Genomic DNA, 15240 nt, shown 5'->3' on the forward strand with positions numbered 1-15240 from the left:
ATAGGTAGGTACCTAAGTAATAGAATAATATAGTGAGTAATGACGAGGAATTATGGTCTAATATTTGTAAAGGAATGGCTTGGTAATATGACTGTCAGAATAGTTAATTGTGCGTTACTATACAGTGCATTATACGATTCAATTTATTTTGTGTACATTGCTAAATTCATAAATACCTTCAGGTGAACTGAAATTTGAATTCTGCTGTATGTGTGTGAGACATATTATTCTGACACTTCTGGCAGTATAATTATATTGAACTATTCATCCAAAACATTATTATGTGCCCTCAATTAAAATATATATTAGAACAATAATTAATAACATATCATCCTAATTTTCTTGAAAGAGTGAAGGATTATTAATTAATTTTTAAAAATAACATTGTTTTAACCTAATTTTAATCATACATATTTATGACACTGATCAAGTTGAGCACCATACTTTTGATAAATGACTTGCTAATAATACTTCTATTGAAATCTATATTTTTGTATTTGTATTCAATATAATAATTAATATACTGAATACATATCATGACCAATTTTTATCCTCTATCCAATTCATTCTTATAAACTTCGAATTCGCCGTTGGATTTTATTATTTTAATATTTTAGTTTAAACTAAGTGCTCTAAATATGGTTTAAGTGATTTTAGTAACCTTATATATTCACTCCTTTTAACAATAAACTTTAATAATATTACTTGGGTTTATAAAAGTGTAAAATATAAATAAAACAAATCTATTGATATAAATAAATTTATGATATTTTTAATAATTCCGTTAAAAAATAGTGTAGGTATCCAATTTTAAATATAAAATATTTGGTCTCGCATTTATAATTCACTTTTTTTTTTCTTTAGTAAATCAATAGAACTTCACACACGAGTAGTCCTTCTATAGCACTTAACCCCCAAGGATTAATAATTCTTTGAATTTTTACTGAAATATGAAGAACATTATCCGAAGAAATACATTTTCATTTAAATCATAAAAACAAATTCGATACGAATATTTACAAAGTGGTCAGGTGTGAAAATCAGTTCAGGGTTCTTCGAGTAAAAACCTATTAGCTGGTAACAAAATGAATACTGATTTATTTTCCATTAAGAAGCCAAACAATTCAATATCAAATTAACGAAACGAACTGACCTTACCTTTGTTTTGGATGTATCATTAAAAATTAATAGGGTCTCTGATACAGGTTAAATATTGGGCGTAGTCTGGCGAACTTATTGCAATACTCAACGCCAAACTCTTCGTCAAAAAAAAATACTAATTATAAATTATAACAATAACTAATTTTCTTTGACACTTTTTTAATACTATTTATTATTTATTTTTCAGGCGCTTTGCTCTAACTTTTGAACGGTACATATCTATACTATAATGGTACACTGATTAAACCAACATTAAAACGAATATTTTCATAGTGTTATTGTCCTTTGAATATTTTGTATTAACCTTCATTTTATTTTATTTCAATTTTAAAATTAAATGATTGTTAGAAACATAACTCAAAAATACATTGAAAGAATGCATTCCAAAAGTATAAAATTCATTATTCGAACACTTAAAAAATCCATCCACTTTTTAATAATATAAGAAATCAATAACAAATGTACAGACTTACGAAAATCATAATTCCTTTTTTTAACTTAAAAAACAACTTTCTTAGCTGTTCATTAAATATGTTCTTTCGGAAGTATTGGAATTCTGAAATTTATTGTGTTTTTCAATTATATAATCGTACAAAATATAACATAATATACTCTTAGTGAGTTTTCATTCCTTGTACAACTTTTTTTTTGAGTTTTAAATTTTAAGTTTTAAATTCCAATTCAAAAACAATTTTATAATTGTTAAAAATGCTATCAATTTTTTATATATTAAGTAAATAATATTATGAAAAGAAGTGTGTTATTCGAATAAAAAAAAGTCAGTAGCGGAACGTACTATTTCCTAGACAAATGACTTGATGTATGTAGATGCTATATTTGTGAATGTGTCAAAATAATAGGGTTTTCATTCATAAATCGCACACAATGCAAGTTGTAATAATATTATATTTTTTACTATTTATTGGCCGATATTAAAATGTCGCCGTAATCGTTTTTGAATCGAACAACTATTATACATGTGTATTACTTCCTACAATGTATATAATTTAAAAGAATGTAGTATGCATTGATAGATGTGACTAATTCCAGGCGTTTTGGTAGTTAATACACTCACACAGCGTTCGTCGCGCTAATTGTCCACTAGCTGTGACAGAACAATAACACACTATTTATTATTGACAGTTATAAATTATAATTTGGTTGATGAATACGCGCGAAATAAGTCTGTGCTTCGACTCCGTACCTCTTTCTTCTTTCCGTCTTATTGAACAAAACATGATTACAATAAAGCGTTGTTTTATTTTTTTATCTCGGCTGTCGGGTCGACCACCTAAGTCACGAATGTGTATACTATATATGCGAGCGAGTACGACAGACGACTGAAAGCATCACAAACACAATGAGAATTCTTAAATATATCAAGTCAATATAATATGTATTACACTAAGATAATAAGTTCTGCTCTTATCGAATTTGTAGCATCGCTACGACCTAGACTGTCTCAACGACTGAGCTAAAAGACATTAATAATACTTACGAGTAATTTGATTTTAAAAATTGCATTACAGTCTCTGGTTCGTTCTCATTTTTTCAGATAATTAGCCAGGGGAAGCGCTTACTTTAAAATCTAAAAATACAAACCGTAAGGTCTGTACATTTTTTTTTAGCGAAGAGTTATATCATCTGAAATTAAATGGTTATATTATTTGAATTACTTTATTTAATATTATGCAATCCTGAATACGATCTAGATATACTTTTAAAACACAGGTGCGATCTACGGTACAATCATCGAGGCGTAAAGACTGTGACCATAAGAATCAAAATAAAAACAATTCCATTACTTTAGAATATATTTTACTTTTAAACTAAATTAAAACAAATAACATAAGTGCATCCACGAAACACGAACACAAGTATCAACAATTAGGTTATAACAACATTCAACTATTTGTTTTCAATTAATGTTCAAATTCTACTTCGATTAACATTTAACATGAATGTTGAGACGACAACTATAATTATACAATAGAATATTTTACGATTTTAACATTTTTGTATTCATTACTATACTTCAGTAAATTTCGTCATTATCTAAAAACTTTAGCGAAAATTTAAAAAAGGATAATTTTAGTTAAACTTTGGGTAGAAAGCCGAAAATATATTAGTTACAACAATGTCATTTATTTCGCTACTTACTTCACAATTTGTTTAAACCATTAAGCTAATTTCTCTACTATTAAGTCTACATTCATCAGAAATTTCATAAGATTAGTTTTTTGGAGAAAGGGGGTCACAAGTTAAAAAAATTCCCAGATCTCCTACATCTCAGACAAAAAAATATGAAATTAATATTTAAAAATAATTCTTCCCCATGTACAGTCAAAAACATTTTTACTATATTTAAAAAGTACACAAAGTATACAACAGTGAATCACTATAACCTGTTAACTCTTATTTAAAATTCTACAATGTATAGACTATATGTTTTTCGTAACACAATAATGATGATGTATCGCTTTAATACCTTTGTTTATTATAATTTACTAATGTTGATACAAAACAACAGTGGTTATGGTGCATCGATTTTGTTTAGTTGGTATTTTTAAGTACCTGAAAATGAAACCTATCATTAATTTTCTTTAATTGCTGATAAGATGATATACACCACGTTACCATGAAAGTCCGTCCATGTCTAAGGTTATAGACAGATGACATTATAGGGTCTCCTCGGGAAAGCGGACCATGTTTTTCGCAATATATTTTTGTTTCTGGAGAAGTAAGATTGACTCGACCATTCGATAGACCTTGGGACGTGCAGTGATCCGGAAAGCGATTTATTTTTTTTTCTGTTTTTGCCTTGTCACATAATTGTTATGTCATTGAAACACTCACACGCGGGTCTCCTGAAAAGAGGAGGTCGTTGCATATTTAAGAGAAATTTCCAGGGTACATACGACTATCATCTTGGTGTCACTCGATAAATGTACTGGGCTTTTATATTTATTATTTTCTTAAAAACTAATTCACTATATTTGTCACTACTCTAAGACATGTTCCATCTGAAAAGTACATATTGTGTCTATAAACCAAAACAGAGTTAAGCGGCACCAATTACAGTTGTTTGTTTGTGTGGAACAACCGTTTTGCCGTAGCCTTCAAGTTCACCGCGAGTTTTCACAAAAATCTATCCCGACAGCCAATTTCATAATAATTAATACATTTGTGTAATCATAATAATGATCATACTGATTTTATTATAAACTATTATAATACTTTATTAGTAAACTACTCTTATAATAAAAATGCGCAATTATTTAGTATGCTTTTAACACGAGATTTAAACATACTTACAATAACAACTAAGTATATTTTCAAGAATTTGTTCCGGAACAAATTGATTTATGTTCTAGAAAATAACTCAGTAAAAAAAAATTGTTTGAATCTTATTTTTAACGGGTAAACTGATAGTCTAATAAAAAATTAATTTATGAAATGTCTTTATAGTCATCGAGTAAAATATAATTTTAGACCAGTACTTCATCCAGACCCTTGTCTAAAATAATAGAATTACTATGTTATATATATAAATTATTGTTATACTAACATTTAATTCAAATTGAATTTAAAGTATTAATAGCATTAATAATATTAAAGGTATAAACGGAAAAGGCAAAAAAGTTGTACTATGACTCAATTTCAAAAAAAATATTAATTCATAGAATTTAGAGTTAATTTCTTGAAGTTTAAGGTAAGTTAAAACATTTTAAATTGTAGTATACAATTCGGCAGCTATCGATGGACTAAAATATTACCTAAAACCAGACTAGTGACGAAATAATAACATAAAAATAAATTTGTATAGTTTTTTATACTGTAGTATTTTTACTGCTTAAATTAAACTCTCAAAATTACTGAAGCTAACCATGTGCTAACTGCTAAACGGTAAATCTAGAACTAAGTATATGAGTCAGCTTGTAGTTAAGTTTAGAGAACTTAAGAACATTTAATTCTGAGTTTGATTCCTTCTAGGTTTGCGCTAAATATAGAGTACTAAACTTTTTTAATTCTAAACTTATGAAGAATATCTTACTCTAAGTCGAATGGCTGTAGGTTAAGCTGTAGGTAGACTATATATAAAAAAAATACGGTCCAACAGTTTAAAGTCACTGTGGGTTTTGAAATAAAAAAAATAAACAAATTAATATATTTTCAGGTTTCAGCTTCGCATCGAGTAGAAATGAAAACATTTCTTTCTTTATTAGAACTTTTTCTATATCTATTTAAATAAGATTTTTTAATACGTTTTCTTCAAAAAACCAAAACTCCGGTTAACTGAAGTATAATTTGTAAAATTACTTTTTTGATTACATTGATTTTTTTTTTGTATACTATTTTTTTCCGTTTAACGATATATTTATAAAAAAAACTAAATAATATTGACATGAAAAAATATAACTTCTTAATTTTTTAATTTCAGACACATAATAATTAAATATATTACATTAATTAATAATCCATATGAAATCAGACTACACGCGATTACAATAATATCATTTGAAATGTTATTATTGGCAATGTTTCTTTTATCACAACTTTCAATCGTTATTTTATCATTATGCATAACTCGACAACGGGCACGAAAATAGTCGTACGCCTAGTATTGTTTGAGTAATTATTTACTCGGCGGCAATATCAAATGTAATAGACTATTATGACTCGGATCTTAACACCGACAATGGGTAGTTAATTCTTCTCCGCGTGCACTGCCGGGATAACAATTGGTTTGAGATATTGACGGATGCGCTCGTACTGCAAATCAGTATTATAATAGAATTAGAAAAAAAATTGTTTACTCGATCTGTGTGTCTCTATTCATCTCTCGCGTTTAACGTTGGCCCAAGGAGGTGGCGGCGTCCGATTTTCATTTTTAAATACCGTCTAATTCGTGACCTACATTGATCTATAGTCGGATTCGTACATATAGGTAACGTTCAACTTAATGACACTGATGCTATTAAACCAAGACTACCAAGCACAGAAGTGTTGCTCTTCGTGTAGTTATGTATATTATGTGCACGACAAAGAATCCCAACTCGGGTGCATCGTCTTCGATCCGGCCAGGTCCGTCCCGAAGGCGGCAATTTAGCATTAGACCGCCGTCCTGGTTGTCATCGGCCAGGTCATCGTTTCTGCACGTATCCCGCGGTTCTTGGGCGATGGCATAGAGTATTATAATACTAGTGTATTATGGTTGTGTTTGGGCGCCAACGCCTTGGAAGGAGCAAGGACAAGAAAACTGGCGTATTTAACGGAGAAGGAGAGGTATATATTAGTGTGTCGGCGGTAAACAACGTGACGGCAATAGTCGCGGACGATCGATTCTCAGTTAACGTTTTGTAATTTGAATATTTTTTTACATATACACCGGCCAACGCCGTTTTCCAATTTTCACATATTATATTGTTTGTTTTGTGTGTGAGTGTGTGTGTGTGTGTGTGTTATTTTACGCGTAAAAGTGTTTGTGTAACACGGTGAATTTGTTTGTTCTTTTTTATCCCGGATACACAAATCTGCATCCATGTTTTAGGATTTCCTGGAGGCCGCTAAAGTGATTCGAAGTTGTCATAATACCAAAACGCCGATTGCCAATCATGAAAAACTTAAAGGTAGTCGTCGTTTTTTATTTTTAAAGTTGATACTTATTCCAAAAATTCACCAGTAATATCAATATTGATTAATACCCCGCAAAAAAAAATATGCAATTAACGCGGCTCATTCAAATTTAATGGAACGTTCACAGATGGAACTACAAAATGACGTCCATGCGACGAGTACTTAAAACTTAGTTTACTATATTTTTAATATTTTTAATATTTGTCATATCTATCATATTTTTAATCGACTTATTTACTATCACAGAGTCGATTAAGGGTACTATGCGAGGTCAATGGATTTTAGTAAATAAGCCATTACTTTAAAGTAACTTTGTCATCAAAATAAGCTCAAAATTATATTTATTTTTGAGTAAGGCTATTATGATAAATAATTAATTATAAGATATATTGGTGTTTTAATGATTTCGAGGATTCATCAATATTTACAAATTCAAAATGCTTATTTTACATGTATATTTAAAACAAAACATGCTTTTATACTATAACATTAAGTACAATTCGGTAACTATTAATATAAGTTAATTAGCCAAAACCTAAAAGAATATTATGAAAAATGTTCAACAAAATTTTAATTATATTTCCAATGTCCTCTTACGTAAATAACGTTTATTTTATTTTATATTTTTTTTTATCTTATATCTCTTTTGAAAATTGTAAAACCAATACGGGCAAAATAAAAAAGGTTCAAATTGTCAATTTTTGTATGAACAGAAAACTTGTACTTGAAAAACTAATAGTGTAGCATATTGCCTAATAGTTTTGAATTCTTGATGTAGTATATTGCATACTAGTATTGGAATATTCGATTGCTAGTGTCGTCGTGACTATAGCCAAACCCTGGGTGTCGGGTGTTTTGGCCCCATCGGTTGACACGAGCAAATCGTCTATTTGAAAGTACTTTTAAGCAGAACCTCTTATATCTACAGAAACTCTTTAAACTTAGTTTTATTTAATAGGACAAAATCATATTTAATAGTTACAATGATAAATAAATAAAATTCTACCGTTTATTTAGTTCTAAAAACATAATAGTTATTTTTTTTTTTTGAAAACTCGTCCTTATTTTTGTTCAAGTAAAGGCTCGGTCTATCCCATTTATATCAGTAACCATTGCTTGAACTCAGTATTTTAGTTATCAATTAATTTAAAATATCAACAAATCACACTAAATAAAATCCTTTAGTTCTGAGAAGTTCTCATTAAGCTCACTAAGTTTTCATTGAAATATAAAATTAACCTAGGTCCAAATGGCTTCTTAGAAATTTAGATGATGGAATTTGCAAAGTTAGGTATAGAAAAGTGTAAAGATTAATGAATTCGTTTTCACAAGATCATATAGGTAAAACGCATTTTGTAACATTCCAAAAAGTTTGATAAAAGCTCGAGTTTTATTGAATTACTCCAAATGATCTCTGACATTTCTAAATATTGTTTCCTTTTATGTTATTGGAAAAGTTACTAGAAGAAATAAGTTTAATGACAATCGCAAGAAGCCCTAAAATAATTTGTTATACAACAAAATTTAATAAAATATTATAATAATTGTAGTAATAAAATAAATTTAAAACGTTTTTTTCAATATAACTAATAATATCAGTTGTACGATGTACATATTACAATATTAATAGCATATACAAATACATTGATTCTTTGCGACGCGTATTCGCTTTATGTGTAATCAGTAAACACAGATCAGTAAAAAAAACACATAATATGCCTGTAGTGTATATTTTTATCAATTATAACTATGGAAATTCATACTTAAGGGGTTGTAACTGTAACTAATGCGGAGAACGCAATTTGGATTCGGAAATCACAACTGTTTGGACACGACTAGGTGACCTTACAGCTCTGTTGTTTTAGGTGCACACTAGTTGATGTATAAGATTCGACACAGTATTTGTGAAACTTCAAATATTTTTTTTTTTATTGCTAAATTAAGAACCATAATATTATAATGCTTTTTAATATATATATACATGGCAATTTATTATTTATTAAATTGAATTTCTATCAAAAAACTAATATTTTAAAACACACAATCGGTAATATGTTATTGCAACCATGTTAATTGCACAAGGCAATAATTTGAATACAATGTAATTCGTTAACTTCGATTAACCCATGTTAGTGTGTGTTGCCTATAAATATTTAGAAATATTTTGTCACGGGGTTTTCAATAAACTTATTACCACCACTGGGGTTTAATGAATCCCAACACAGTTTCTAAAGATTACTAATTTCTTATTACCACTACTACTCCGATTAATATTGGTTAATGATATTGGATACTATATATTGTTATACGAATACTACATAGAAAGGAACTTCCCCCCAGGAAGCGCAGCGTTGTCCCTAGATGACCTGCTTAAACTTTTTTTAATGCCAACATAGTCTGAGTGAACTTCAGTTCATTTTAGTGCGTCTGGAAAAATATTAAGAAAACAATTAAATACAAATATAAGTAATAGAGTAAAAATTAAGACATCGTCTTTTTGTTTCATTAGCAATCTTTGATAAATTAATAACAGTAACATATATCTACAAAAAATGTACTTTATAAATATAATATTTATGCAAATTGTCCTGGATTAGGAATAACCCCTAATTTGTGTTTTTACCACAATTTGTGCATTTTCAACTAATAATAAGTTACCTAACGTGAATAATACGATTGTTGTAAGTAAGTATAATTTGAGCGAAAAAAATTTTTGTTGTTAAGGATTGTAAGTTTTTGTACCGCAGGTGCGGACTGGACAAGTATTTAATATATTAGTGGGCTTTAATATGTTAGGTTTGGTTAAATTTGTCGAGGCCTGTCCGCCACTGTGTAAGGAAGTAATGATTAACGACGTAAAGTCCTGTTTATGATTTTAAACAAAATGTCTGTTGCTCAGTAAAACTGGAGGCTAAACATTTTTTCATCAAATTTTTCTTTTACTTATATTAAATAACAGGAACCTTGCAGGTTGGTCAGTCAACACAAAAGTTAAAAAATAGCACATCGTAATTGAGTTCTGGTGGTTTTCTCAACAAATCATTTTCCTATGCAAAGCCCAAAGGTTAAACTATCAGGAACCTTGGGGTCGACACCGTATATTAATTGGCATGTTAAAATATTCGATTAAACGACCATACTTTTTTTGGTTACATTTAATAAAAAGTACAAGAAACGAATACACCTATTTATAGACAATATCTATGCAAAATAAGATACATTATTATAAAATAATATAAAATACAAATGAACGAACGTCCCTCTATGACTATTGCAAGGATATTTTCTTATAAAAATGATAATTTCTAAAGTAATTCAATCGGTTATGGTTTAAGGCAAATCCCGGACGATTAGTTTTTCCATTCAAATTCAGCGTAACTGTTATTAATCTATAATTGACCATCGTCGACCTTAGGGGTTAGTTATCGTTAATTAAATTATCATGATACTTTTTTTTATATATATATATTATATATTCGAACATAATATATAATATAAAAATAAGTAAAAACACTGCGGTTGCCGGCACGGCTCGCCGATACGGATTTTAATGAGGAAACGTTAATATTATAAAATATAACACATAATAATATTTCCGAAACGGCAAAATTTTCAACACAGCGCATTGCGTATTTCGTCTGTTAATTTCTATGCACGCGTAAATGTGTATGTGTATGTATAAATTGATTGATCAATGCCATTTCGGTTATTGTTGGATTTCAACATAGTTGTCTATCGTGATATCGTGTCCGCGCACGAATTCCACTAATTAAACACTTGGATAGAATGCAGGAAAAAAATCTACTCACTAACATAATAGTATCACATAATAATAATACCTAATGTAAAACGACCTGTTTTTTTTTTATGTAGGCATTGTTTTTCGCGTTTGGACTGTTTATGAACAAACGGTGCGTATCGGAAAACGTGGAAGTCACCTATCACGGATTCAACAGCAATACCAATAATAACAAAGTTGGCGATCTAGCCAAAGAAGAATCCAAAAACGGATACTACGCTCCCGAATACGACCATGAACAATATGTAAGTACATTGAAAATTTAAAAAGTAGTAGGTAAAATATAGAGTTATAAATTCAATTCAGTTAGGTATATATTAATTAAAAAAATACTTAATATTTTAAAACGAGAAATTACTAAAAAAAAAATTATAATAATTATAATGTAATCTTTCAATATGAAAAAAATAACTGACAACTGTAAATTTAATAATAAAATTAAAACAAAATAATTCTGTACGTGGTTAATTGTCATTTCACATACAGAAAACGAGCGTGATATACACAATTATTTCTAATAAAAACAATATAGATGCTGTTTTTCGAGTTCTTATTTGTTTTGATAATATTTTATGAAAACTAAGATTATTTTTAGGATTACTGCAATCGGTTGAGGTTATTGTAAATGAATTGAGCTAACGTGATTTAATTTATTCTTTTTTATAAAACAAGAAAAAATGTACATTTTTTATCAAATTTATTTTGCACTCGAAGCATTGGGCTAGTATAGTCGTTTAACTTTAACTACAGATTACAACTAATTAATAATTGTTTATACTTACACATTATAAATGTTTCAATCTATTTTTCTTTATTCAATTTTAAAATGTTTTTTACTATTTTTAAATGTATTAGTTAAGTGTCACATGCGTTACATGCCTATTTTTAATCTATTGCGTTGTTCCTATTCAAAATCGATTAGCTACTATTCACATTAATCGCATTTCGTGCAATGGACACTGGACGGAAATCAATCATAGTAACATTTCCGAATTTATATTCTAATTATTTTCATTACTATCACACGCTTTTGATAAAATTGCGCACAAAACATTGCATCATTAAACAATACTACTCTAAACGAACCACGTCTACGCATTACTTAATATTGAAACCAATGATGTTTTTTTATAGGCAAAAAACCGATGATTCTATAATTAAAGTATTTTCCGCTTTGTTAAATTTATACGTAGGTTGGTCTCGCGATGTAATACAAACATTTCAGGCATTTCAGAACTTCAGCCCCGTGTTAGGTGGTCGGTGGAACATGGTAACGTAGCACCTGTGAGTTCTTTTAAAACGACAGAATTTGAACAATTTTTGTTTGATATACCTTATTTATAACTATAAATTGCATCGATTCACATTATTCCATACACAATTATTGAAACCACATTTGTAAAGCTGCAAAGGTCATACAGTTCACATTTAGAGATGAACTGTAGTTTATACAGGTCAATCCAGTGGGTAAATTTAAAATGGTCAACAAAATGTTTTAAAAAAAAAAAGATTATTATGTTGTGGATAAAGCCGTTTTCCTTAAATGCGCTACTGAATTCTTAGGCGTGCGCGCTGTTATGCAGCTGCATATTTTATATATTCAGTGAAGGCCTGTAAAATCTGTTGTAAGGGACTCACAATGTTTGTATAAAGGCCCATTTATGTTCAATATTAAAATATTGTATTTTTTAAGGCACAACGTTTTTACGGGTAGATCGACAGATATTATATTCTACCCCTCTTCGGTCTTCCACTGACAAAAATTCAGTTATATTTTTAGCTTCCATTCTAATTTTCCGCATAGTTAACGCCGCACATGCTTATGATTATAATATATCGGCTCGATAACATTAAAGTGACCTAACAAAACATTTTCCCACCCTTGTCACACATTCAATAAGTTGAATGCGTGAGATTGCATTAAGATGTTTGAATACCTTGATCGTGCGTTTTACATAAAGAATATTTTGTGTTTCTTGAGATTTATCTTTAATTTACTCTAGCCTCGGTTCAAAAGATGTAATATTGTGTTGATGTTTATTTTTACGGATATTTCAATGCATCGCAATGTTTCACCACACCATTGTTGGCTGTTTGCGTTCGCCTGTTCTTGTATATTTTGACGATTGACGAATTTTGATTTGATTCAAAATAGCCCTAAAAATAGAACCTATTAATTATTGCATATTGTCGTTACAAAAATATAATAACGAAAAATTGCTAGTCAGCTAGACAGATAGATAGATATTTATTGTTATATGCCATCTAGTCGTTTAAATAAAACTAGAAATAATCGTTTTTTTTTTTTTTTATTATATTATAAGCACGCGCTAAGCAATTTGTTTTTGAATAATGTAAAAGAAATGTATTTATTTTATCTGTATACATTATTATGAAATGTCTAGATGTTTAAAATATCGTATCCATTAACATTTTAAATTGCACCCGTTTGCATACACTGAACACGTCACGATGAACAATATTATTGTGTTTATTTTGAACTGTAGTGCCGTTATGAAACCCGAAATTCCTATTTAACACCATTCGAGGCGTTTTTTTAAAATGATTAAAATATTGACACACATATTTCATTTTAAACCAAAGCCTACAATTGGTCACGGGCTAACAAAATAATGAATGGTTCTATTGGATAGGTCCGCCGCCTGTGCAAAAAAAAAACCAGACATCCATTTGACGATAATCGACGTTTGCGAGATAATACCTATAATGTTGTCTGTGTGTTAAAGTCGATGAATGGCCATGATCATATAATGTTACGTTATTTTGGCTAGTGCAGGTATTAGATCATGTATATTACCGACAGGGTATTCAGCAGGATTCCAAGGAAAACTGAAGTTTTTAACGCGAAATGTATAAATGAAAATATCTTTAAGAATTTTGCTATGGCTCCAATATACAATCGGGATTATAGTGAATGACACTACAGTTTTATGCATTTTTCGAATAAATCGTTATTCACGAATAAAATACAATCTTTGACAACTAATGACGTTAACATTTACATACAATAAACGTTTTTGAAAACATCTAAACTTGTATAGAAAATAATTTTAAGCTGCTGAAATATTATAATTTTAATAACTTTTTATACTTTTACGGGACAAGCGTAAGACGATAAAGAAAAAAATATAATAAATTAGTTAGTAGTTATTATAAGGTTAACACGTATGTTTAACAACAAGCAATACATAGTAAGTCAGGTTTATAGGTAGTCCGTTCAATTACTAGAAAGTTCTAGTAATGGGACTACAGCCGTTTTAACATGAATCGCTGCGTCTAAGTAAAGTGATAACAAATCTGTAATAATCACGTTTTTGATCAAATGTTAACTTAGGCCCTTTTTGCTTAAGCGATTCAACTATTTATTTTTTTTTTTGGTAAAAAAAGTTATATGACGGCTAGTGTGTATCTATTGTATCAATAATAATTTTTTAAAAGAAAAACCTAGAAATATATAAATTGATGAACGCGTTCCACTTGGATTCTTATGTATTATTAACTAGCCGAGTCATACTCCATACTTCAGCTACGTATGCTTATGCAGTGTTAATTATTATTTGTTAAACAAATGAACAACGATAGTCGATAACTAACAAAACAACCTATAATATAATTAGTATGCGGTTATTATTTTTACTATTATTATTATTATGCATATAAATAGTTGTATTTGAACAATATTAATACACTTGTAATTAATAAACAATATAATAATTTTTTTTTTTTGTCAAAATGTGTATAGTCATATCCGGCATACCGTTTCGAGTACGGCGTCCATGACCCCCACACGGGCGACATAAAAAAGCAGTACGAGGAACGGGACGGCGACTCGGTGAGGGGCTACTACAGTCTGATGGAGCCCGACGGTTCCATTAGGCTTGTTGAGTATACGGCCGACTCGAAGAACGGTTTCCAGGCGGTGGTCAAGAAGATCGGTCACTCGAACCATCCGACCACCGTGACGCATCACCTCAACAACGGGCCGGAACACGGTGGCGGTGGCGGTGGCTATGCGCCACATTATCACGGACAAAACTACCAGCAACAACCTGCCCATTACGAACACAATACGTCACCCCAACACTACCAACCACAGCCCACCCAATACGAACCGGCGCCCCAACAACATTACGAACCTGCTCCCCAACAACATTACGAACCCGCTCCCCAACAACATTACGAACCCGCTCACTACGAATCTCCGCCACAGCATCACCACTACGAGCCGCCGGTCGCACCGCCGACTTACCACCATCAGGTGCCCGCCGTGCATCCGACTTACTACCATCCACCGGCCGGAATCAATTACGGAGGCGGCGGCAGTTACGGTGATTACGACTCCGGTTACGCGGGTTACGGTTACGGCGGTGACGCGCCCACGCCTCACGGTGACTACGGCAGTGCTTCTCCCGAACAATACCATTCTTTGCCACTGCGCTTCCCGGCTGCGCCCGAACCGGCCACTCCGGCGTCCGAAGACAATTTCGAATGGCCGCCATCGGCCGACGCAGCCCAGGACTACCGGTACTCCGGCGATTCAGGATCGGACGAAGTATCGCCGAAAAACCAGAAATACGAGAGGCCGGAATACCTGCGAAAGTACTTTGAACAAGACTACGAAG

General features: G+C 30.7%; 1 protein-coding gene across 1 annotated transcript in view; it reads left to right on the forward strand.

Moving 5' to 3' along the window:
- Positions 1–6472: 6472 nt before the first annotated feature.
- LOC126834073 (homeotic protein deformed-like) overlaps positions 6473–15240 on the forward strand; it is a 9058-nt gene continuing 290 nt past the window's right edge. Inside the window, exons 1-3 of the mRNA XM_050565713.1 lie at positions 6473–6791; positions 10672–10842; positions 14361–15240. The exon at positions 14361–15240 is cut by the window's right edge and continues 290 nt beyond it. Coding sequence (XP_050421670.1) covers positions 6777–6791; positions 10672–10842; positions 14361–15240 — 1066 coding nt within the window. The 5' untranslated portion in view covers positions 6473–6776. The remainder of the gene's footprint in view (positions 6792–10671; positions 10843–14360) is intronic.

Source organism: Adelges cooleyi, unplaced genomic scaffold (assembly GCF_023614345.1).
Source record: "Adelges cooleyi isolate 19-005CV unplaced genomic scaffold, UGA_ACOO_1.1 ACOO_flye_CR_arks_rails_tigmint_CR_PRNA_21, whole genome shotgun sequence".
NCBI lineage: Eukaryota > Metazoa > Arthropoda > Insecta > Hemiptera > Adelgidae > Adelges > Adelges cooleyi.